This window comes from Setaria viridis, chromosome 1, assembly GCF_005286985.2.
Source record: "Setaria viridis chromosome 1, Setaria_viridis_v4.0, whole genome shotgun sequence".
Lineage (NCBI taxonomy): Eukaryota > Viridiplantae > Streptophyta > Magnoliopsida > Poales > Poaceae > Setaria > Setaria viridis.
The window spans coordinates 24,769,415-24,791,401 of record NC_048263.2 but is presented as its reverse complement, the minus strand read 5'-3'; the positions used below and the strand labels follow the sequence as shown (position 1 = coordinate 24,791,401).

Genomic DNA, 21,987 nt, shown 5'->3' with positions numbered 1-21,987 from the left:
ACAAACTGCTGGTGCCAATAGGATGATCTGTAGCTGCTGCTCCCTTGTCTGAGAACTCTGACAAGGATGTAAGAGCAACTCCAAGAGAATTGCTATCCAACTTGCCAAGCTAAAATTTGGCAAGTTAGGAAGAAAATCGTGGTCCAACAAAGTTGCTATCTGACTCTTCATCTCATCCAACTTGCCAAACTTCCCCTCACACTTGCTAAACTTGGCGAGTCAATTTGGCTTGCCTTTGGCAAGTCAATTTGCCTTGCCAAAGTGTGGGTCCCACACGCAGTAATTGTCAGAATGGAGAGTGCAAAATGGAGAGGTTGTTGGAGTGGATGGAGAGTGTATATTTTTAGAGAGGAACCTAGCTATTGGGATTTGGAGAGTGGGAAATGGATAGTCTGTTAGGATTTGGAGAGTGGGAAATGGATAGTCTGTTGGAATGAGAAACTCAATATGGAGATGAATCTTTTTGCCAATTTGAGATGCAAGGTTGAATCAAAAGCCTCCGTCGGGCTTCGTCACCGCCTCCGCCTGTGTCGCGGCGGCATTCCAGGACGCGCAGTAGGCCTGCCCGCAGGACAAGGGCGTCGCGGTCTACAGCGACGCGTGCGTCCTCCGCTTTGCCGGCATCCGGTTAATACTCTTGATGTGTTCTTCTCCATTAATACTCTTGTAATTAAATTAAATAATAATGTATGCAAAAAAAATTTCACAAATGGTTGGATTACGAAGAGAGGCGAAGATTTCGCTTGATAATTGAATTGCAACTTGATAATTATATTGATGGCATGCGATGAGATGATAGCCTCAAGGGTCTAGACAATATCGTTGATCTCTCAGTTAGGCTTGTTCAAACACGGAGGCACAAAGTGTATGATATGATTTACTTGCTTCTCAAATTGATATTACTTTTACCAGTGGCAACAACAAGTGTTGAAAGGGTATTTTCTACATTGGTTATAGTGAAAACAAAGTTAAGGAATAAACTAGGTGATAGTATTTTGGACGATTGTCTAGTCACATTCATTGAGCGGGATATTTTCTTCCAAATGAATGAAGATGATATAATCAAGACATTCATGTCACTCAAAAAGCGGCGGGTAAACAAAGCGAACAAGTAATATTGTAAGTTTCTTTTATGCTATATTTTGAACTATTTGTATTTCATTTGAACTATTTATATTGTGATTTGTTATTGTTTCTAGCTTAATCTTTGAATTTAAGACTTATCATATTATTTAGTGCATGTCGTTTACCGAATTAGAAAATGATTTTATCAAATTGTAAATGGTTTTATCGAATTGCATAAGATTTGTTTTCAGCATACCCTATGATAAAATCCTAGGTCTGCCACTGTATGCACATACATGTTGATGATGCACAAACTGTAAAATAGGAAACTAGTCGTTTTGAATTCTCTAGTCCAGGCCAAATGCCATGATCCAAGCAAGCCTCATGAACAGCCCATAGCAGTGTAGAATTCGTCTTGTTGCCATCAACCCTGAAGCATGGACGGGCCGTACCTGCAGCGACCATGCTGCAACTTGAACTCACATCTCTTGCAACCTGATTCCACAATAACATGTCTGTATTTATTATATTATATCCGGAAATTATGAATAATACGTAAACCCTAGCTAGTTAGAAACGAGGCGCGGGCTACGTTACCGCTATGGCCCTTACGTGTTTCGATCCTCTCTTTTCTTTCTGCCGTGTCGTCCTCGCTTCTGGCGGCGGTCGCCGGCGTCATCAGAGATTTTAGCGAAGACAAAAGATTTGTGAAATCGCCAACTATCTGTTTGGTTGCTGCATGGCAGGCATCATCCAACCCTAGGCCACCAAAATCTAACGCCAGGACCCAAACCAAACAAGCACAGAGTTGCAACAAGGTTCATACACAGCGCAAACATACACAACATTACAGACACGTTGATATAGGCACGTGCCCTTGTGAGACGAGACGACAGCCACAGAATAGATGGCAGCAAAACTCATACTATATAGATGTAGATGTACATAAGGTTGATAAATACGGTGACAGTGCCATGAAGACAAAGAGGCCGGGGTAGATCCAGACGCGCACAACAGGCGCCCTGTTCCGGTTAACAAAATCGAGCTTCCTCTGCACACAACTTAAAGAGGAGCCCTCGACGCAAAATACCACACAGGTGAAGGCACAAGAGAAGGTTCCAAAAGAAAATGCAGGCAAGGCTCTTCCTCTCCATCCACACACACCACCACTAAAAACTGATGAGAATGTCTCCCTTCGCTCTCCCCTCAGCACAAAGTTACTGGGACCTGCTGTACAACATGGGGTTAATTTCTTACAGCGACCAAAAAATCTGGAGGCTCTCCCTGCGCCTTTCGCCTTCCTCGGCCTTCAGGTTAACGGCTTCTGGGGAAACCAGTAGCACCCTCTTGCATATAGCTTCCCGCCAGAGACAAAATTTTTGCAGCAATCTAAGTCTTCGGCGACCCGCATCATGGAAGTTAATAAATACAGATCGGGGGCGTACCAACAAAACCAAAATCGGAAAGGGGCAAAAACTAGTAAACTGAAAATGGGGCTGCAAAATGTTATAGCTTGGGGCCTTTGTGGTTAGCAATCCAGCAAGCTGCGGCTCAGTTACTCAGCATCCTTGGTGGGACCTGAACTGTCAACTCCATTGGAAGAAGTGTCACCATTGGTCAAGGCTGTTTGGACATCATGGTGATTTTCTTCACCAGAGGAAGTCCGAGATCTCCCCGACCTGGCTCGGATATTTGTACCCATAGGGAACGGTTCCTGAGAGATGGTCACAACAAAATGTCAAAATCATGATAATACGCTTACAAGAATTGCAGGCACAATTATAGTGCAAGTTCTGAAATTGCAAGTAAGACACTGAGACCAATAAAGAATGGTAAGATAGCAAACTACGTGCCAAACTTGCGCTCTACAAGAATGCTTACCCCACATGTAAAATGTATCTTAGGTCATGGTGCAGAGTACGAATATGCAGATGATAAGGTAACCACAGATACTATTGTGGAGTCGCTACCATAAAGTTAATTCAGCTAATGGCACATGGCATTTACCTCCCTCATTTTTATTTGCACAAAACCTAACTGTGTTTAGCAGCCCTCATGGTATATACAGATGACAAAGATGGTATAGAGAAAACTTGTCACAGGGCAGCAATGCATAATGTGATTGGAGAACAAGGAAGATGGCAAGGGAATACGCCAGGAAAGAAACCAAGGTAGAAAAGAAAATATATATATACCTGATCTCCTGCATTAGGACCATCTGAGTGGAAGAGTATGGGGCGGCAGCGCTTGTCCTCATTCATCAAACTAGAGTTCTGGAAATGAGCAATCAGGGCTGTCTTCCCTTGGATTCTGGCATAAGCCAGTGATGCCACCTTCTCACTGTTAAATTTCTCCCACTTTTTTCCGTTAAAAGACTGAAAAAGAAGACAAAATGGCTCAGGACGGCATGCTGATATTCAAGTTTCATATTTTATCAAGGTACGAATTTGGCAAGCCATATAAATTGACCATCAGCAAAAATAACCATTATTGCATTGATGCAGTACAGCACTTAGCCAATTCGGTAATTTTCTCTCACCTGATAAAACGGAATGATATGCTGAGGATTGGTCATGTTGATGAAAGCATATCCAACATTACACTTATTCTGAAAAGTAGGAGATAGATCTTATTTAGTAACATGAACAGGCAACTACAATCTGAAAGAATAAGCAGCAAAAGTGCATATGAATTAGATCCAAACTACCTTAAAATCAATCGGCAAGTAAATAAAATCATATGTTCCCTTATGACTTTCATCAATAGCAGCCAAGAGCATCTTTGAGGTGTACCTGAAACCCGAATGAGGCAATCAGAACAACAAATACTGCTGAGACATAACATAAATACAGCATAAAATTAGGTGCTTTTAATACATACTTATTTGGGATATTCTTAATCATCAGTGTAGTTCGTGAATCTTCCCCCCGCATAATGCGGTCGACATCAAGCTCGTACTGCCGTTTATTATCAGACTGATTAGCACCCGAGTCATTTCTCCGGCTTCTCATCCGCTCACCAGGTGAATCAAATGATGGAAGGGGAACCATTGGATTCCTTCCATGGAACATAGGACCCCTCTGCTGAGGAGATGGTGCGCCAATCTGAGCTGGAGACACAGTTGGATCCATACGATTCCCAGCAGTGTGAGAAAATAAGTTATTTAGCTCCAGACCATGAAGCTGAGGACTACCAGGAAATCCCATGCTCCCAACACTGCCAGGATGAAAACTTGATGCCTCTGTCAATTCCCCTGCATAGCCATGACGTCTGTCCCATAGTGATGGATTGATTGCTGGCGCAGAGCCCACGTGATGATGATGCATGGGAAGAACACTATCAAGCATGTGCGATGGTGCTCTTGGAACTCCATGCATCTGTGCAGGGGGGCGAGATGGAACATTGTTTACATATGATCCTAGATTTTGCCACAGCCCAGGAGAATTTGGATGCCGGTGGAAGTTATTTGAATTATTCCACATTAACTGGTGACCACGGAGAGAACCACCTCCACTTCTTGAAAATCCCAGAGCTGCAAAAATTGATACCCATGCAGGGAGTGGTTAAATAGCAAACATTAATTGATCAATGTTTCACAGCATTGCTTTCACAATCCTGATAAACCTATCAGCTTTATTATTACAAAACACAATGCTTAAGGGATGGAATTGCGGAAGAATGGGTTGGAACTTAAAAGTGTGATAAATCCTAGTGGCACCATTAGACAATGGTTATTAGGATGTAAATTACCTCCTTCACCAGCACGATCAAACGAATGTCCATTGAGGTTGCCAGAACCCACTTTATGAAGATGTCTGCTGTCCACTGCTTCAGCTGTTCTTGAGTTGCTATTGATGCCACCTGGTGCCATGGTGTTTAGATTGTAAGGGGCACCATTAGTTGCTCCGTTGTGAACTTCGGGCAGAGAATGGGGATGAAGAGCACCCATGCCTTGAAAACCATAATTCATATGTCCATTCATCCGACCAAGTGAGTGGCTGAGCTCAGCCAGGGAAGCCTGATTACCATGAGTTGTAGCAGATGCAATTCCAATGGGAGAGGACAGGCTCTGTGGTATGGTAGAGGATAGGCCCGGAAAAGACGCCTCCCTGAATGGGCTCATTGATGTGATAAGTCCAGAATGCAAACCATGAATACTCCCATTTTCACGGCCAGAAGATGTCACTGCTGCCATATTTGACGAACCGTGTAGAGTAAGCCTCCATATCAGGAAATACAACTATAGACAAACATATAATAAGGTGAAAAAAGAAATATCATACCCAATGAAGGTATTGGAGGGCTATTTGTGCTCGGACTGCCTAGTTTGCATACACCAAATTCTTCCTGCCCCAACTCTGGAGGCGCATGCTGTGTTAAGCTGTTATAAAACAACATTAAAGTCAATGTTAGAGCAGTGACTAAATCCAACATATTCATACAACCATGTTCAAAAGTGTGTAAAATGGAACCAGGATTAGAACACTACATCATATAATAATTGCTATTATTCTGAACAAATTAAATAACAAGCACACATTTATATCAACACATCTAAATGTGATACAACGAACTAGGAATATAATACGAAAGAATAAAACAGAAATATGTTTTTATGAGAACATGAGCCCATACACAAGAAAAAACAATGCAATGTTTACATCTCCTAGAAGAGATTTTCCGCTTGACAAAAGGAAATGAAAACCCATTTAGCATATATCGAATGTGCATACTATCCTCAGTGGTACCATAATACAGAACAAGTGTCAATGATGCCTAAGCAAAGAATCATTCAGCTTGTAGAAAAAAAACAAGATAAGGTTCACTCAATGTGCGATCAAATGGTCAATGGTTGAATGTGGAATGTCTGAAAGTAATAAGTATTGATAATGAAATACAAGAATGAACATTATGGTTTGACATTTCAGAGACATACCGTCTAGTACCACCCAGACGGCTGGTCTCCAATTTTATTTTCTTGCCAGCAAGATCACTCCTGCTTAAAGCACGAACTGCAGCTTCGGCTGCTCTGACATCGTAAAATTCTATAATTTTGTGATGGCCCTTTTGCGGAGCGTCCCGAATCTGCAATTAAAATTTAAGATATTATTAATTCTAGTTATAATGGAGCAGGAGTAAGTTGACGTAAGAGCATAGCATACCTCCTTGATTTCACCATAGTCGCTAAATATCTGGTGGATGTCATCATTTGTTAAAGATGGATCAACATTAAATACTACAAGCATTCCCTGGTTAATATCCTTCTCCGAAGGATTGTCCTAAGGGGGAAAAAGTGACAATTAGCACAAGCCCTACGAACGGCATTTTTGTTATCAAGGGCAAAATCATGTCCCGAAATCAAGCCAGGAAGATAAAAACTTGTGAATACCTTCGGAATGGAGTAATGTATGTCAAGTTTTCTACGTCTGAGTGGCTTGTTTTGAAGTGCCCTCATGGCATTCCGTGCTGACCTTATGTCATAGTAAGATATCATCACAAAACCACGATGTTTACAGGCAGTGTAGAGGTTGCTGATGTCTCCGTAATGCTGTGGGAAAAGAGTAAATGGCTTTAAGAAACAAATATGGTGTACAAGAACGATAGGTTGAGCAGAGAATGGAAAAAAGGAACACACCTCAAACAGGAGCTTTAATTCAGAATCCTCAACATTGCTATTAATGTTTCGGACAAAAAGAGTTCTGGAAGGGTGTTCCCCATAAGGATGTTCACCATTCAATGTGCCATTTAGCAACCCAAGACCCTCGTTAACTCCACCATTAGGTTCTGTAATTTTTTTATTTTCATCGATTTCCAATTCCATCCCGCCTCCAGTGTAAAATATATCATCATCAACATCATCACCATTGTTAGCATGGGCTGTGTACCCAACTTCATCAAGAACACCTGATAGCAGGTCATCATCATCAGGAAGTATGTTTCCTATTATCTGGGCCTCAATTTCCTCTGTTAACTCAAAGGGCTCATCATCAACATGAGTTGGATCAACCTTTTCAACTGGTTGGCGTACAAGGGCATTCTTGGATCCCAGTCTCACTACAGATTGAAGTATTGGTTAGAAAGCAATAAATATGAACAATATATTGCTTACTGCGATAGAAATGATTAAATTACAGTGTCTGACTGCTCAATTCCTGCACAAGATATGCCGGAGAAATAGAAGAATAACAATACCAAATTAAAGTGAAAGGATTCTTTTGGCCAAAGAAAGAGAGGATAAAGCAAGCAGGATTCTTTCAAAAAATAAGATGGAAAGTCTTTCCATTTTTTTTCTTCCCTTTCATACTCACCCATATCCTTTGTTGTACTTTTTATTCCCTTCTCTTAATTTCAAGGAGCAACCATACAGAAAAGATGCTACGTAATGGTACAATTGCCAATATATTAGATGTGATACAGTTCATTGCCTTAGCTATAAAAAAAGTGAATAGTTCCCATGGTTCAGGTTTGCTGCACAGTGCAATTGATTGCTCTGATTAAGTAGATAAAAGTGCTAAAGTAAAGTGTCTCACGTTTTTTATCAAAAATTTCAGATAGGGAGCTTGAGAAAAGCCCATTCTCATTGTAGGCCTCATTTGGATTAGTCCTCCTTCCGTCAGGAAATAAAGATGAATCAGATTGGCGGTTAGGGTCTTGATCAGCTCTCCACAGAGATGGTGACAAGTTAACATGTCTCTCTTGACCAAAAATCTTGTGCTCAAGGCTAAATGCAGTCTTCTGTTCCCTCAACTTATATGCTTGTAGATCTACTCGACCAACAGTTTTTGTCCCAATAGGTTGGGGCTTCTCAATTGGAGAAGATGCTACTGACTTGTTTCCTGACAACAATAGAAACATCTTGTTTTGAGAAGGCATCATGATAACGAACAACAAAATGTATGAACCATCACGATAACAAAAGGAGACTATGACACCAGCGCCAAAGGAAAAAAAATGAACAATAAAAGGAAAAACCAGCAGCAACCAAATGCTTATCAGGGGATAACCATACAGCACATTTGTCAACAATCTTTGGGAAACCAAGGTGAAAAAACAATGGCTTGCCCTAAATATAGAAAAAACAAATGAATCTTGCAATAAATCATATCCATCAGAATAACAACAAAGCCTTTTTATTCCCAAGCAAGTTGTGCTAGGCTAAAATCACATCCATCACATGCAAACAAATTCTTTGTGTGTTGGCGGGAAAGCATTTCACTCCTTATGTGTCATTTAGTCATGCATAAAAAGTTGTGACTCGTTAAATGCACAGAATACCCCCAATAACATGTGAATTTTGCAGCTAGAAGGCATCCTTAACACAGAAATGAGCAAAAAGCTAAGGGACACTACATCGAATTTAATACTAACCGATGTGATGAGGCAATGACTCTGGCTTCCAAAATCCAACCTGCCTCTGCAAATATAGATCAACAGTTAGTGCAAGCCATAGTCAAGAACAATAATCAGGCAACAAAATGAAAGGTGTCAAACACAAAGAACTCAAACAAGTCACCATTGGCCATAGTAAACAAACCAAAAATGGAAAAACAAGAGCTGGAGCAGCAATTCTGCAATTGTAGATGATTACCTCTGTGGGAAGGCGAAGCTCCTCAGAGAAGGAGGACGCGGCCATGGTGGGATTGCTGAACTGGGAAAGGTGGCGCCGCTGATCCATAACTTGAGATGGCATCCTGCAGGAGCCCAGACCACATAGCGTGTTAGACACAAACCCTGACAACAGCACGGTAGCTCAATTGCACGGGATCAAGGCAAAATTTGTCAAATTTTGCAGAAATGATGAAGCGTCAGGGGGCAAGCATTATAAATCAGAGCAATTTTGCGCGCAGAAATTCGGAGTCCGCAGCAACCAAGTAAGGGGCGGCAGAAAAAAAATGTGGAATTTAGTTCGTGCAAGCTTCGAAAGTCAATACTTTTGAATCAGAACCAGTAGATTTGACAAATCGGAGTGGGAATCCCACAAGCTGGTGCGGGAAATGTTTAATTTCCCCAATAAAACAGCACAGAAGATGTGGAATTTAATGCGCCTCGGGCTCCACGAGCCCCCAAACACGCAAGTATCTTGTGATCAAAGAAACCGCGAAGACAAAACGAAGAATTCCGCGCGGCCCGAGCCAAATTACCTTGCCGCCCCTCGAATTCGAGCTCAGATCACACGAAACAAGCAAGGAAACAAAGCGACCTTCCAAAATTTCCCAAAATTCAAACATCACAAAGCAAGAGCAACCACGAAAACAGCAGGGAGCGAGCGCGGGCTCACCAGATCGGCGCCTGCGGCCACCTCCTCCTCCTCAGAGCGAAAAGCTGGGGCCAAATTCGCAAGCGGCGGCAGCAGGCGGAAGAGATGCCCCCATGCCCCGCAAACGGGCCCCTCTCCGAGCTCGAGCACGGGTGGATCACGCGGACCGACGGGCGGCCGGGGACCCCAATGCGACGCCCGGGCTGCGGAGCCCCGCCCGCTGGGGCGAGGGAAGGAGAAAGCTACGAACACCTACCTAACCCTAGAGCGACGCGACACCAGCGGCGACGACGACGACGGCCCGCCCCCGGCCGCTGGCCCCCATTCCGGCGCTCGCCCACGTCGCCCCGCTCCGCCCCCTTGTGGTGTGCCCGCCGGAGTTCTTCGCCGGAGGCTCGCTGGCTCCGGCGAGGGGTCCCGGCGAGGTGGTGGGTGGGTGGTGAGACGAAGCAGAGACGCGGGCCTCAGGGGCAGGGGAACAACAACTACCTACCCAAATGCGGGCGGCGAGACAGGGGGGCACGCGTTTTATATCGTGCCCCGCGGTGACGCCCGGTGACCGCAACCGCGGAGCACGGGACCGCGGCGCATGCGCCTGCCCCGGGGCTCGCTCGACCTCACTCGCTGACAGGAGAGGGCCCACTCCTGGACGGGCTGACCTGTCACTGGATAGAGATTGAGGTGGGTCCATGATGGCAGTAGAGTGTGGGTGAGAGCGGCGCGGGGGGAGCCAGGTGGGCAAATTTGGGTGGTGGGAGTTCGGGGAGGTGACGGCTGAACTCCAAAACTCCTTTAAAATTATCCCAAAACTTATTTAGAGGAAAAATAAATAAAATTTAGCTCCAACAGTGCCCAATCCTTCCCGTAAAATTGCGCAGACACTAAAAATACCTCCATCGCTCCGCATATATGTGCGAGTTCGGTCCTTCCCTACTCACCCTCGAACACCATCGGAGCACGCCTTCGTCGATGCCGAGCTCACCTAAGGGTAGCTCGACGTGGAAGTGGCGGAGCTCCTTGAACGAGCGAAGCGGCAGGGCAAGCGGCGGCGGCGGGGCGAGCGGTGGTGGCAAAGGACACTCTGGTGTTGACCCGTGCTCAGAACACCTTCTCGCCGTGTCGTCAACACTGGCGATGCATCGCTCCAAATTCTCATGCAGCTCCAATGCCGCCCTCCGCTGCCGCTCCTTAGGCTTCATGCAGGCCTCAGACCGAAGCTGGACGGTAGAGGACTCATCCTCTTCATCGTCGCCATTCTGCTTCTCGGCGGACCGCCGCTTGGCGCGCAACATCCAACGCACGAGGTCGGCCACCCTCCATATGCGGTGGCGGCTGGTTCCCAGCATGTTCGATAAGCCAGCGAGCCTCACAGGGGTGGTGGCCCAACACGGCATGGAGGTGACCTCGACGCGGGCGAACGCGGCGGAGTTGGAGAGCGAGGACACGCCAGAGAAGGCGCCCGCGGAGCCAGAGGCGACGGCGACGGTGGCGTCGGCGACCGCGGCCGCGAGTGCCATGGTGTCGGCGGGAAGGCCCTTGGGGAGCGACTCGGGGCTCCTGCCGGACATGGCGCGTACGGCCGCCACGAGGCATGGTAGGTCGCAGCCGGCGCGTCGTTGTGCGCGCGACGCGAACGCGAGCCTGGCGGGGTCCCCCTCGGTGCAGCACAGCGTGCGTCTCGACCTGGAGTGATGCGAGCACGATGAGCGCTTGGCTGCAGCCAAGAGTTGGCTGAGGAGGAAACTAAAGAGGTGGGAAAGGCGTGTGCGTGGGTGATTGGTGAGAGATGGCCGGAGGGTGCTGTCATCGGGGAGGCGAATGTCGGGTCTAGCGATAATGGCGGCTCGGGGAGCGGCGATTTCTAGGCGTGGGGTGGCCAGAGCTCAAGGGGAACGGCTCGAGGCTGTCGTGCAAGGGGTTGTGAAGCTGAGGGTGGTGGCTATTGGGTTGAAGCGGCGCATAGTTGGAGGATTTTGGCCAACGGCGAGGAGGAGCTCACTCTGTTTTGGTTCTTCTTTGGCTAGAGGAAGAAGAAGAAAGAACGAGACGGGGAGAGAGCAGGAAGGTGCCGGGCTGGGCCCAATTACGATGATGTGGCCTATTTTGAAATATTGGGGGCTAGTTATTAGCGATCTACTGGGGGGTTGATATGTTTTTGGAGGAAAAACTTTTTGGAAGAGCTCCCAATACATAGTTTTAGGGAAGAAGTTTTTGGAAAACTCTTGGAGTTGCTACAGTATTTACTTTATTTTTTATTTTTTAATCTCCTTGGAACGAAGGAATCTCAAAATATAGGAATAGAAAAAATATAGGAATGGAGTTGCATGACATTTGCAATTCTATATGAATTGAGAATGTAGGAAGTTTGTAATTGTGTGTTTGGATGCAACATGGGAAAAACAAAGGAATGAGAAGAGGGAGATAGACATAAGGGAAAGTTTTTAAGAGGTTGGACCTCATGTTAGACTTCCTCCAAAATTCCTATGGATTGAGCCATTCCATAGGAATTTTGAATTTTGAGGATTGGATCCAAAGAGCCATATAGGAAAAATTCCTAGGATTCAAATCCTACAAAATTTCTACATGAATCCTATGTTCCAAAGGGGGCTTTAGAGTTGCTTCCTTCAGAGATTTAGGTCTCCTTTGGAATGTAGAATTCTTAAAATGTAGGAATAGGAAAAGTGTAGGATTCAAGTTGGTTGCCAATTACAATTCTATAGGAATTTTAGCATGCTGGAAACTTTCAAAGGGAGCATTTGGATACAACATAGGAAAAATATAGAAACATGAGGAGAGAGATAGACACAAAGGAAAATTTCCAAGAGGTTGGACCTCATGTTAGATTTTCTCCAAAATTCCTATGGATTGAAGCATTCCATAGGAATTTTGTAGGATTCTTGGATGTCCAATCCTTTATTTCAAAGGGGTACATAGGAAAAATTTCTGTTGGAACTAAATTCTACATAATTCCTCCACCAATCCTTTATTCCAAAGGAAGCCTTAGATGGTTCTCTTCTTCAGTTAAATTATATTACTTTTCATATTTCAATTGACGGTTTTGGTTCACAATACTTCTAACTGACACTTTTTCTATGTAAATTCACCTTCGAATTCAGAAATCACATGGCACAAATACATTTTAAAAACAGCTTAACATTGATATTAGAGTTCACTTGGTGTAGTAAAAGTTCGAATTGAAAGCACCATGCATTGCAGTCCTTTTTTTGTTGTTTGACACTGAATGGACTATTTCCTGAAATTGATGCCTCCTTACCCCAAAAATGCAAATTAGTCATTGATTGCTAGCCTTTTGCGGAGCACATTTGGCTTTAGTCATGGATAAAATAGAAATGCCCAACTATATCATCTTTTGAGTAGTGCAAGTTTTATTTTTCATTTATTGTGTAATAAGTGTATTGACTAAAATTGGCAACGGTCCCACATTTCTTTTGTAACTTCTTATCTTTCGGTAACTTCTTGTCCACGCTTTTTTAATAGTCTAGTGTGTTGTTTTGTGATATCTTGTCTTGTACTACTTAGAAATAAAAACTAATTAACATCGGTCCTCGGACTTTGATGTTAAATGTGTATTCCATAGCAAGTTCATATATAGCCTACCATCCGGTTTTGCTGGACTAAAACCGAGAGCATTAAAAGATGAAGCATTGTGCTTCAAGTCTTGATCTTTGATGGTGGCTAAAATCGCTTCTAAAATTGACACCTACCTTATCAAGAACAAAATGAAGAAAAAAAGTTATATCTAATGCTAATATCGTGGAGCATGCATCTTTTGCTATCGCTATTACTGAAAATAGAAACGCCCTACTACAATCGCCACGAGTACTAACATGGGATAAATTACTTAGCACGCAAGTTGTGTGTAAAAAGCATATTTCCTAAAAAGGCTACGGCACTGCCTTTCTTGTAACTATCGGATTTCAAGGATTGCAACATCTCTTTATCTTCGGTAACTTCTTCCGCCACACCTTACTATAATTAGCAATTTTCTTTCCTAATAGTATTGTTGTAGGTGATGACGGCATGTTCGCTTCAGCTTATTCAGCCGGCTTATCAGCCACCAAACAGTATTTTCCTCTCACAACAAATCAGCCGTTTCAGCTTTTCAGCCGGCTTATAAGCTGAAGCGAACAGTCCCGCAGATCACCCAAGGATTAGAGATCACCCAAGGATTAGTAGTAGTACGACAGCCCGGAACCAACACGAGGAAAGTGCAACAGGGTGGAAAGACCACAAGGGAAGGGACTGAGAGCGACCGGAAGCAGTGGATCCCAGGTGGGCCCCGCCGATTTACCGCGCCTCATCAGTTCGAACGGCCGAGGGGCCCACCGAACCGGGCCTTGTCCCCGCCCGCGTGCGTCAGGAGGACGACGGACGGATCGAACGGACCCGACCCCCCACCCCGCCCCGCACCGTGGGCCCCGCCGCCCTCCGAGGATAAGACCCGTCACCGCACCAGCATCCTCGCGCAACCTCCTCCGCTAATCCGCTTCCTACTGGCTCCCCCACCCTCCTGGACCCGCAGAGCAGTCATGTGGGTATTTCCCGCTCGCGTGGAAAGAGGAAGCGGCGCGAGGGTGGGGTGGGGGGGAGGCGCATACGGAAGATTCGGAGGGATCAAAAGCCTGGCGCGCGGAGGCGGGGAGCGGCCGAAAACCCTCGGCCACCGGATTCCGCACCCGCCCTCTCCTCGCCGGGCCGCCGGCTGCGTGCGCGGGAAGGGTTGCGTGTTTTTCCGCACCGAGCTAAAAGGATACCCGCCTATCCCTGCGGCCTGCTAGCCCCTACTATATGCCTCGCCTCCACGGCGGCGTGGTGTACAGCGTACGCAACGGCGGTTTGCTCTGCGCGTCTACGCGATCGCGTTTGTGGCAGACGTGCTTACGTGCCGGAGGAGATGAGTGCGCTGTTACGGAGCCGGAGGGGAGGGGGAGGGTCCCAGTCCAGTGGGCCCACTTGCCGGGTAGGCAGGCGGATGAGATGACGCCGCCGTGACGCGCTCCTCCCGTCGGTCGGTCGCGTACTGTGGCGGTTACGTCTTCCCCGGCCGCTCTCCTACTGCTGCTGCTTCGTCAAGTTGTAAGTGCGTACTCTGCCGTATACATACAGGGTAGAAATAAAATACGTGATGCTACACGTGTTTTTTTAAGCGGCAGTACATGAGACGACTAGTCGGCTACTGTGTCTTGTGTGTGCGTCAGCCTGTACCTTGCAAAGCTGAAGCCCGTGGGCGGCTTGCAAATTGTAATGCTCTTGGCCTACAGGCTGTTGTTTGGATTGTTTGGATACTAGGCTAAATGTTAGCTCTTGTCACATCAAATGTTCAGATATTAATTAGAAGTAATAAATATGAACTAATTATAAAATTAATTGCAGAAATTTTAAGCTAATTCGCGAGACGAATCTATTAAGTATAATTAATCCATCATTAGCAAATGGTTACTGTAACACCACATTATTAAATCATAAACTAATTAGATTTAATATATTCATCTCGCAAATTAATCTCTATCTATGTAATTAATTTTATAATTAACCTATATTTAATACTTCTAATGAGTCCTAGAGCCAAACACCGCACGCAAATGAAACAACGGAGGTACACGTAATCCCTCGTCGTCTCGCGTGGGTCTACATGGTTTTCACCACTAGCAATAACTCCGTGATAAAGAAAAGCCTACGCGCGAGCTGGTACCCACTCCTTTGTCTTTTTGAACCTAGTCGAAATGCCGTAGCTGCCTCTACCATGGTTTTTGGCAGGTAGCGGCACAGAGAAAGCCGTTTCATATGAGAACCCACCTCAAATTTTTTTCCCCAGCAAGTACCTGATTCCCGCACGATTTGCTAAAGCGCCAGGAACACACATTCAAATACTTGTGCCAATATTTTCCCTTGTACAGGGCCAAAGCGACCGATCAAAAAGGCTAATTACGGTTTATTTATTGCCCAACACGGCCTCTTGATGGCTTTCCGTACCCTGAAACTTTTTTCTCCGGTGCAGGTCGGTCAGGTCAGGTCTTGTTTAGTTGGCTAAATTGGGAGATGCAAAATTACTGTGCTAGCACTGTAGCACACTGTAGTGTTTCGTTTGTATTTGTGAATTATTGTCCAAATATTGACTAATTAGACTCAAAAGATTCGTCTCGTAAAGTACAACAAAACTGTGCAATTAGTTTTTAATTTCGTTTACATTTCCACGCATGTACCGCAAGTTTGATGTGATGGGAAATCTTCTTTTTGCATAGTGTCAAAGTTGGGAGTTGAGGGTAACTAAACATGGCCTGAATGGAGGGATGGAGCATTTAAGCGGTCCAAGCAGAAACAGCCCAACTCCATCCATCCTCCCTGATGCTAACCAACAACCGATTGATGTGCTCCTAGCATGAGAACCATCACATCATCAGCTGCCCAACTACTACTCCCCCAATCAACCGCATTATTGCTTTTTTCCCCTTGCCAAATGCTGGACGATCAGAGGTAAAACCTGCTAAGAAAGATTAGCACAACTGCTATGCAGTCTCCAAGCGCTAATGGAAGAAAAAACTAAAGTGCATCACCTTTACACGTTAGCCCATCCAAATGGAAGGGCTAATGGGAGGGCTTTAGCCCACCCTTAAAAAGTGTAAAATGCATTAGCTGGTGGGAAGGGGGGAGAGGGGGGGGGGGGGCGGCGAAAGAGGGAGGGGTGGAGATAAAGGGGTAAAAGTGACTTTTTATGAACTTTAACTCTATCCATTAGCCATGTCTCCAAACGAGAGTGCTAATGGATGGAAGTGCTTTAGGCTTTGTTTGGATACCTCATGCTAAATTTTAGCACCCTTAAATGAAGGGCTAAAGTTTAGCGCTTTGGATGGTGTGCTAAACTTTACACATTGGTTTCCAAAAGATAATTATACCCCTTTGCTCTTCTACCCCACTGAACAAATCCAAGCCAGCTTCCTCTTTTCTCCATCGAGCGCGTTGCGCTTGCCCACAGTGCGAGGCTGTGCAACCGTCGGGGAGCAGCCGCAGGCGACGGGGCGGGCAGGAGGAACCAGTGGCCACCGGGGAGCAGCCGCAGGCGAAAGGAGCGGAACTCCGCCGTGGTCGCCGCGCACTCCAAGGCCACCTACGCCTTCCTCGGTACGTGCTGCGTCATCAAGGCCAACCACTTCCTCGCCGAGCTCCAGTTCCGCCGCCACCTCCCTCCCCGCTCCTCCCTCACGCCCCCTCCAGATCCGGGCGCCGGCGGATGAGGCATGGCCAGGCGGAGGAGGCGGGGCCGGGCAAAGGAGGCAGGGCCGGCGGAGGCAGCGGGGGTGGACGGAGAAGGCACGGCCAGCGGAGGCAACAAGGCTAGGCGGAAGAGGCAAGCAGCGGGGAGGAGAGGAGAGAAAGGGGGGCAAACAGGGAAAATGTGGGCTCGGGGACCACTTTTAGCAGGTTTTAGCACCCCTTTGATGTGCTAATGAAATTGGGTGTGCTAAACTTTGTCACTCACATTTTAGCACACCTGTTTGGCAGGCCAAGTGGTAAAAGGGTGCTAAAAGTGGAGTGCTAAACTTTAGCACCCCTCTTTCAAACAGGGTCTTAGATGGGCTAAATTTCAGTACTAGGTAAACTTTAGCAATAGAACGTCCAAATAGGTCCTGATTTCTTCCTATTTTTCTTTTTGAAAAGCTGGTACTACTAATTTGCTTTAGGAAAACTCGCAGCCTTCCTCTCTGGGATAAAAAGAAAAAATAATGCTGTCATCTGCTAGCACTGGTGCAAGTGAGGAGCGGCGAGGATGGATGTCATGTCGTGCTGGGCCACCGGGGGACCAGACAGCAGGGCGTCCAACAGGGGAACTGGGGGCTCATTTCTTCTGTTGTTCCTGTTGCAAGCCCTGCCCCGCACTGCTGACTGATGGGATGGTGAAATGAAACTGTGTCCTGCATCCATCTCTCTCTCTATCACTACTGCGCTGTGCATCAGTGCATGGCTGATGGGCGGCATGGGGCTGGCCCCCAACGAACCTATCCGAATAAAGATCAAAGATGCTGCTATCCACGAAGGCCTCGTTGTTGCTGCCGCGCCCACTGTCACTCGCGCGGATTTCTTAGGATTATCCCTATCCGTCACGTTTGATTGTCACGGTTCCACTCTTCCCATCCATCCGAGTTGGACAGACTGTTGCGTTGGTTTGGTTGGACCAGCAACTTGATCCTCCGGAGGTGAGGTGCTGCTCTTTTTCCCCTTCCGTTAGTACAACCTCCGTTCATTTTTATTTGACGTTCAGACAGAGGAAGCTAGCTTATTTTGTGCTAATTTTCTTGTCTAAAACGTCATATATATTCGACCGGAGGTAGTACAATCAAAGACAATGATCCAGTCATCTAGAGGAGCGGAGAAACAGCAGAGCAGACCTTGATTTAATTACCGACTATTGTATATTTGTATTGTAGTACTGCCTCTCAGGCTTTCACTTTGTTTTAATCCTAAGTTTGTGATGTGAGCCAGTGCATTCCCGGTTAGGATTAGAAAAGGAGCAGCACTGATCTTGACGTTGCGGTAATTAACACATACCTGGTAGCACATGCGCATCAGGTTAGGAGCAGCTGTGAAGAACGATGGACATTCCAGCAGCTTTGTTTATTGGTATTGCATTGCTAACCTGTGTTAGGATGCTGCTGATGCTGTAGTGTTGTGTTGGGTCAGTCAAGAAAGGCCGCGAATAAAGGGTAAGAAAAGGACGCCATGACCATGCCACCGGCCTCCTCTCTGAGAGAGTCGCAATTCTCCTGAAAGCCCCTTCTCGTCTTTTTTCCTTGTTTTTCTTAGAAAAATGAAAAAGAAATTGCCGATCGGCAGCGACTTGTGAGGTGATATGCTGGATATTCTTTGTTGCGCCAGCACAGACCGAGTAAAGTAGTAGTGAATTCCCCTGTGGTATTGGTACTCACGCAGCATGGGATAGGCCTATATTTGGATCAGATAACACCTGCGCGAGGAGAATATAGAATACTGTAGTACTATACGTTTCAAAAAAAACAAAAGGCCTGTTCATCTCTTTTTCAAGGCACCGGTTGACTCTGGGGAATTGTACGTGATGGGTGAATTGGCAGGACACACTCGAGCAAGAGCGAGTCTAAGCTGATGTGACAGCTGGTTAAAAAGCACAGAAAAAGTTCGCATCGACGTCCCTGTAAAAATTCAGATTGACTGCAAGGTTCAGATATATGTTTACATGGTCGCACGCACGTCCCTAGAGCAACTCCAAAATAATCTGTATCTACCCATAATACCTTGTTTAGGGAGGAAAAAAAAATTCCAACAGCTCCTCCAAAACTTCCCCAAGCTATTCCTGACGCCAACAGAGTCCGTTGCCGCGCATATTTGTGTGACGTCCTTCCTTCCATAATCACCCCCTTCCCCCCCGCGCACGAGAAGCTTCCCACGAAATTTGGCACGCGTGTGGCAGGAAGCTCTACGGCTGTGGCGGGGCGAGGGGTGGCAGCAGCGGTGGGGGTGAGGGGCCCATTTTTGCGGTTTTTTGCGTCGGGGATGGCCGGGACGACGGCGCTCCATCAAAGGACGGCCATGGTGTCTGACGGCTCGGGCAGCCACAGCAACTCGAATCCCCGGCGCCAGGAGCCAAGGTTACGGCCAAGAGATGGTGGAGGAGGGAGCTGAAGAGGTGGGGAAGGCGCGTGTGCGAGTGATTGGTGGAAGATGGCAGAACGGTGCTGTCGTCTGGGAGGCGAATGTTGGGGTCGAGCGACAATGGCGGCTCGGGGAGCGGCGATTTCCAGGCGTGGGGTGGCTGGAGGGAACGGCTCGAGGACCTCGTGTAGGGGGTTGTGCAGCTGAGGGTGGTGGCTGTTGGGTTGAGGTGGCGCACAGCCGGAGGATTTTGGCCGGCGGCGAGGAGGAGCTCGCTCTGTTTCAGTTCTTCTTCGACTGGAGGAAGAAGAAGAAAGAATGAGAGGATCTGCTGTGGGTTGATATATTTTTGGGGAAATTTTTTTGGAAGACTCCCCAGAAGATCTTTTTGAAAAACTGGAACTGCTCTTATATATTAAAATTGAAAGGGAGAATTATAACAGAAGAAACTGTTTCTGAAATCTAACTGCATCACTCAAGGTTTCAGTGCAAAGAAGCAAACGTTCTGCCGTGGGGGCGGCAGCATTCGCGTGCCCGTGAAAACGCTTCCGGCGTGACGCGCCGCTGCCGTTCCGGGGGTGGAGTGGAGGCTGGAAGCCTGGAAAGAGAGACGGCGAAAAGCTTCTTGGCAAAACATCCTGGCCTGCGCAGGATTAACAAAGCATGGCAGGTCCTGATCAGGTGTTTGTTTGGACTCGCCCGCAAGTTTAGCATTCCGTGCGGGGTAATCTACCCGGCGTAACGCTCGTGCCTCGTAGCTGGAAGCGTACGCATCGGCGTGCCGCATGTGTGTGGTGGTCCAGCAAGTGCATGCGACGCCGTCCTGTACGAGCTGCTGTCGACATTTTCATTTTCGTCCCTCTTTTGGTATTTCCTTTCGTAAATCCTGAATTGTGTTTTGCATTATTGACTCCTGAATTACTGATTCTTGCGGTGATCGACAACGATCAGTGGCATGTTTGCAGAATTGTAGAGCAATGGAAACGTCAATGAACATTTATATTAGTACCATCGCGTTTCACATTGCAGGATTATTCCAAGATTTTTGGGTTTTTTTTTTTGGCGAGGATCGGTGTAGGATTATTCCAAGATGGGTCAACATATCCAAATGATAAACTTGATGAGCATGACGTTGACATGATGGACAGTATGGAACACCAACCACTCGTGATAAGGGTACCCAACCACGATTAAGAAACGGTACGAACCGGCACGTTGTTTATATATATTGCAAAAACCAGACGGTACGATTGCGGCCGAAGGAGAAATCTGATTGCGGGCGGAACAGTCCGGCGGTGCACCACGGGGTAAATCAAGGTGGTAGATTGTGTGGAGGGATCATCGCATCTAGAGTTAGATGGATGAACACAGGGACACAGAGGACTTTACCAGGTTCGGACCATCAGATTGGTGTAATACCCTATGTCCTGTGCTTAGCATTGTATTCTCAGCATATAGCGTAGCAAATATGGCTTGGGTTTTTAGGGGGTCCCTGCCGTCCTTATGTAGTCTGGGAGTAGGGTTACAGATTCGATTCGATCTAATTCTGGTCAATTATAAGGAAATCTACTCCCTTTCGGTACAAGTTATCTCCTTACATATTTAAACACGTATACCTATAACTATATCTCTTGATGTCGATCTGTATACCTATCCTGAGTCTCCCTCGTATGGGCCATGACACCCATTTGGTGTTGGAGGTATGCCCTAGAGGCAATCATAGAGATGATGATATTCCATTTGTATCCATGATTTGTATATTGTGTTCATTGAATATCCATTAAAGGCTACTTGAATTGATTTGCAATTATGTGAATTGTATGTGAAACTCTTTACTTGTATGGTTATTCTAAAGTTGTCCCTAGTCGGAGTTCATGTGAGGACACACATGAACATTAGACTAGCACATGTATTAGTTGATGACTATGTTTCACAAGTCATGGACATGGAGATGTTGAACTAATAATGTGGACACATGTGGAGACATGTGCTAGGACTGACCCAACACGAGAAGTAGTTCTCTCTTTAAACAACATATACGCTTTGTCCTTAGACCTGAGATTGTCGCATGTATTCTAGATGTGGATCGACCTACTTAGGGGCTATCAAACGCTACGCCGTAACAGGGTAGTTATAAAGGTAGCTTTCGGGTTTGTCAAGAAGCATGCTATGAGACATGGTCAATCAAGATGGGATTTGCCCCTCTCTGATTGAGAGTGATATCTCTGGGCCCCTCGAGTGATCGGATCCGAAAATGCATGGCCATGCTACGTACGGTTAAGAGTTAACCTACAAAGGGATTCCGGATCACAGGATCGAGAAAGAGCGGTCGGCTTGAAGCTAGACCAAATATCGTGAGGCAAAGGGAATAGCATGTATATTATGTTGTGATGGTTCGTCTGATATGATCTTCGTGTGCGTATAGGAGTTGGCACGTCTTGCTAGAGACCGCTACCGACTATTGGGCCGAGTAGGAGTACTCGGGCCATGTCTATACGTATCCGAACCCATAGGGTCACACACTTAAGGGGCTGGAAGCCCAATTCGGATCTGATCCGAGTTGGATTAGGTTTAGAAGTACTAATGGGCTTCGGACCCAGAGGCCCGTTAGGAACCTCTATAAATAGAGGGGTGGGGGCGCCCTAGGGTTAAAAATACCTTTTGGCGAAACACATCTGCCGCGCCTCCCACGCCCTCGCCTGTTGCAACTCACGGATCTAGCAGTCCGGCTTGCGACGCTTCCTCCTGCACGTGTGGATACCTTGGAGGTGTTGCGCCTGCAGCACTTGGACGAGCCGCCGACGAGCCACGACGAGCCGACGACGAGCCGCGGCACGAGGGCGATCTTGCTGCACGTGGACGAGCTGCTGAGGAGCTTCTGAACGTTGACGTGATCGACTACGTACGACTACGTTGATCAACTACGTACGACTACGTGATCGTCTTCACTGCATCGGCGCATATCTACATCTTCCGCACCAGTAGTGCGTCGAGTGGTAATCCCATGATCCTTATACGGCATC

The 21,987-nt window shown here is 46.6% G+C and overlaps 1 protein-coding gene and 1 pseudogene across 3 annotated transcripts; both read right to left on the bottom strand.

Moving 5' to 3' along the window:
- Positions 1-1,969: 1,969 nt before the first annotated feature.
- LOC117852350 (protein MEI2-like 4) lies at positions 1,970-9,821 on the bottom strand. 3 transcript variants are annotated; one of them, XM_034734402.2, is made up of 15 exons: positions 9,344-9,821; positions 8,654-8,756; positions 8,434-8,479; positions 7,596-7,901; positions 6,701-7,119; positions 6,455-6,613; positions 6,228-6,344; positions 6,002-6,150; positions 5,349-5,446; positions 4,816-5,253; positions 3,946-4,597; positions 3,773-3,857; positions 3,605-3,673; positions 3,261-3,440; positions 1,970-2,779 (listed from the first exon to the last, which is right to left on the bottom strand). In XM_034734402.2, exons 2-15 carry the CDS (start codon positions 8,753-8,755, stop codon positions 2,621-2,623), a joined length of 2,979 nt encoding a protein of 992 aa, XP_034590293.1. In that variant the 5' UTR covers position 8,756; positions 9,344-9,821; the 3' UTR covers positions 1,970-2,620. The 3 variants fall into 3 exon arrangements, with proteins under 3 accessions (XP_034590293.1, XP_034590301.1, XP_072149264.1); XM_034734410.2 differs by having other exon boundaries at positions 4,816-5,250; XM_072293163.1 differs by having other exon boundaries at positions 9,579-9,821.
- Positions 9,822-10,300: 479 nt separating this feature from the next.
- The window catches only part of LOC140221641 (uncharacterized), a 28,408-nt pseudogene continuing 16,721 nt past the window's right edge, over positions 10,301-21,987 (bottom strand).

Coding starts and splice junctions, on each gene's coding strand:
- LOC117852350 (XM_034734402.2), bottom strand. CDS start 8,755: ATGCCATCTCAAGTTATGGATCAGCGGCGCCACCTTTCCCAGTTCAGC. Junction 7,902..8,433: donor GTCATTGCCTCATCACATCG/GTTAGTATTAAA, acceptor TATTGTTGTCAG/GAAACAAGTCAGTAGCATCT. Junction 6,345..6,454: donor TACATTACTCCATTCCGAAG/GTATTCACAAGT, acceptor TTTCCCCCTTAG/GACAATCCTTCGGAGAAGGA.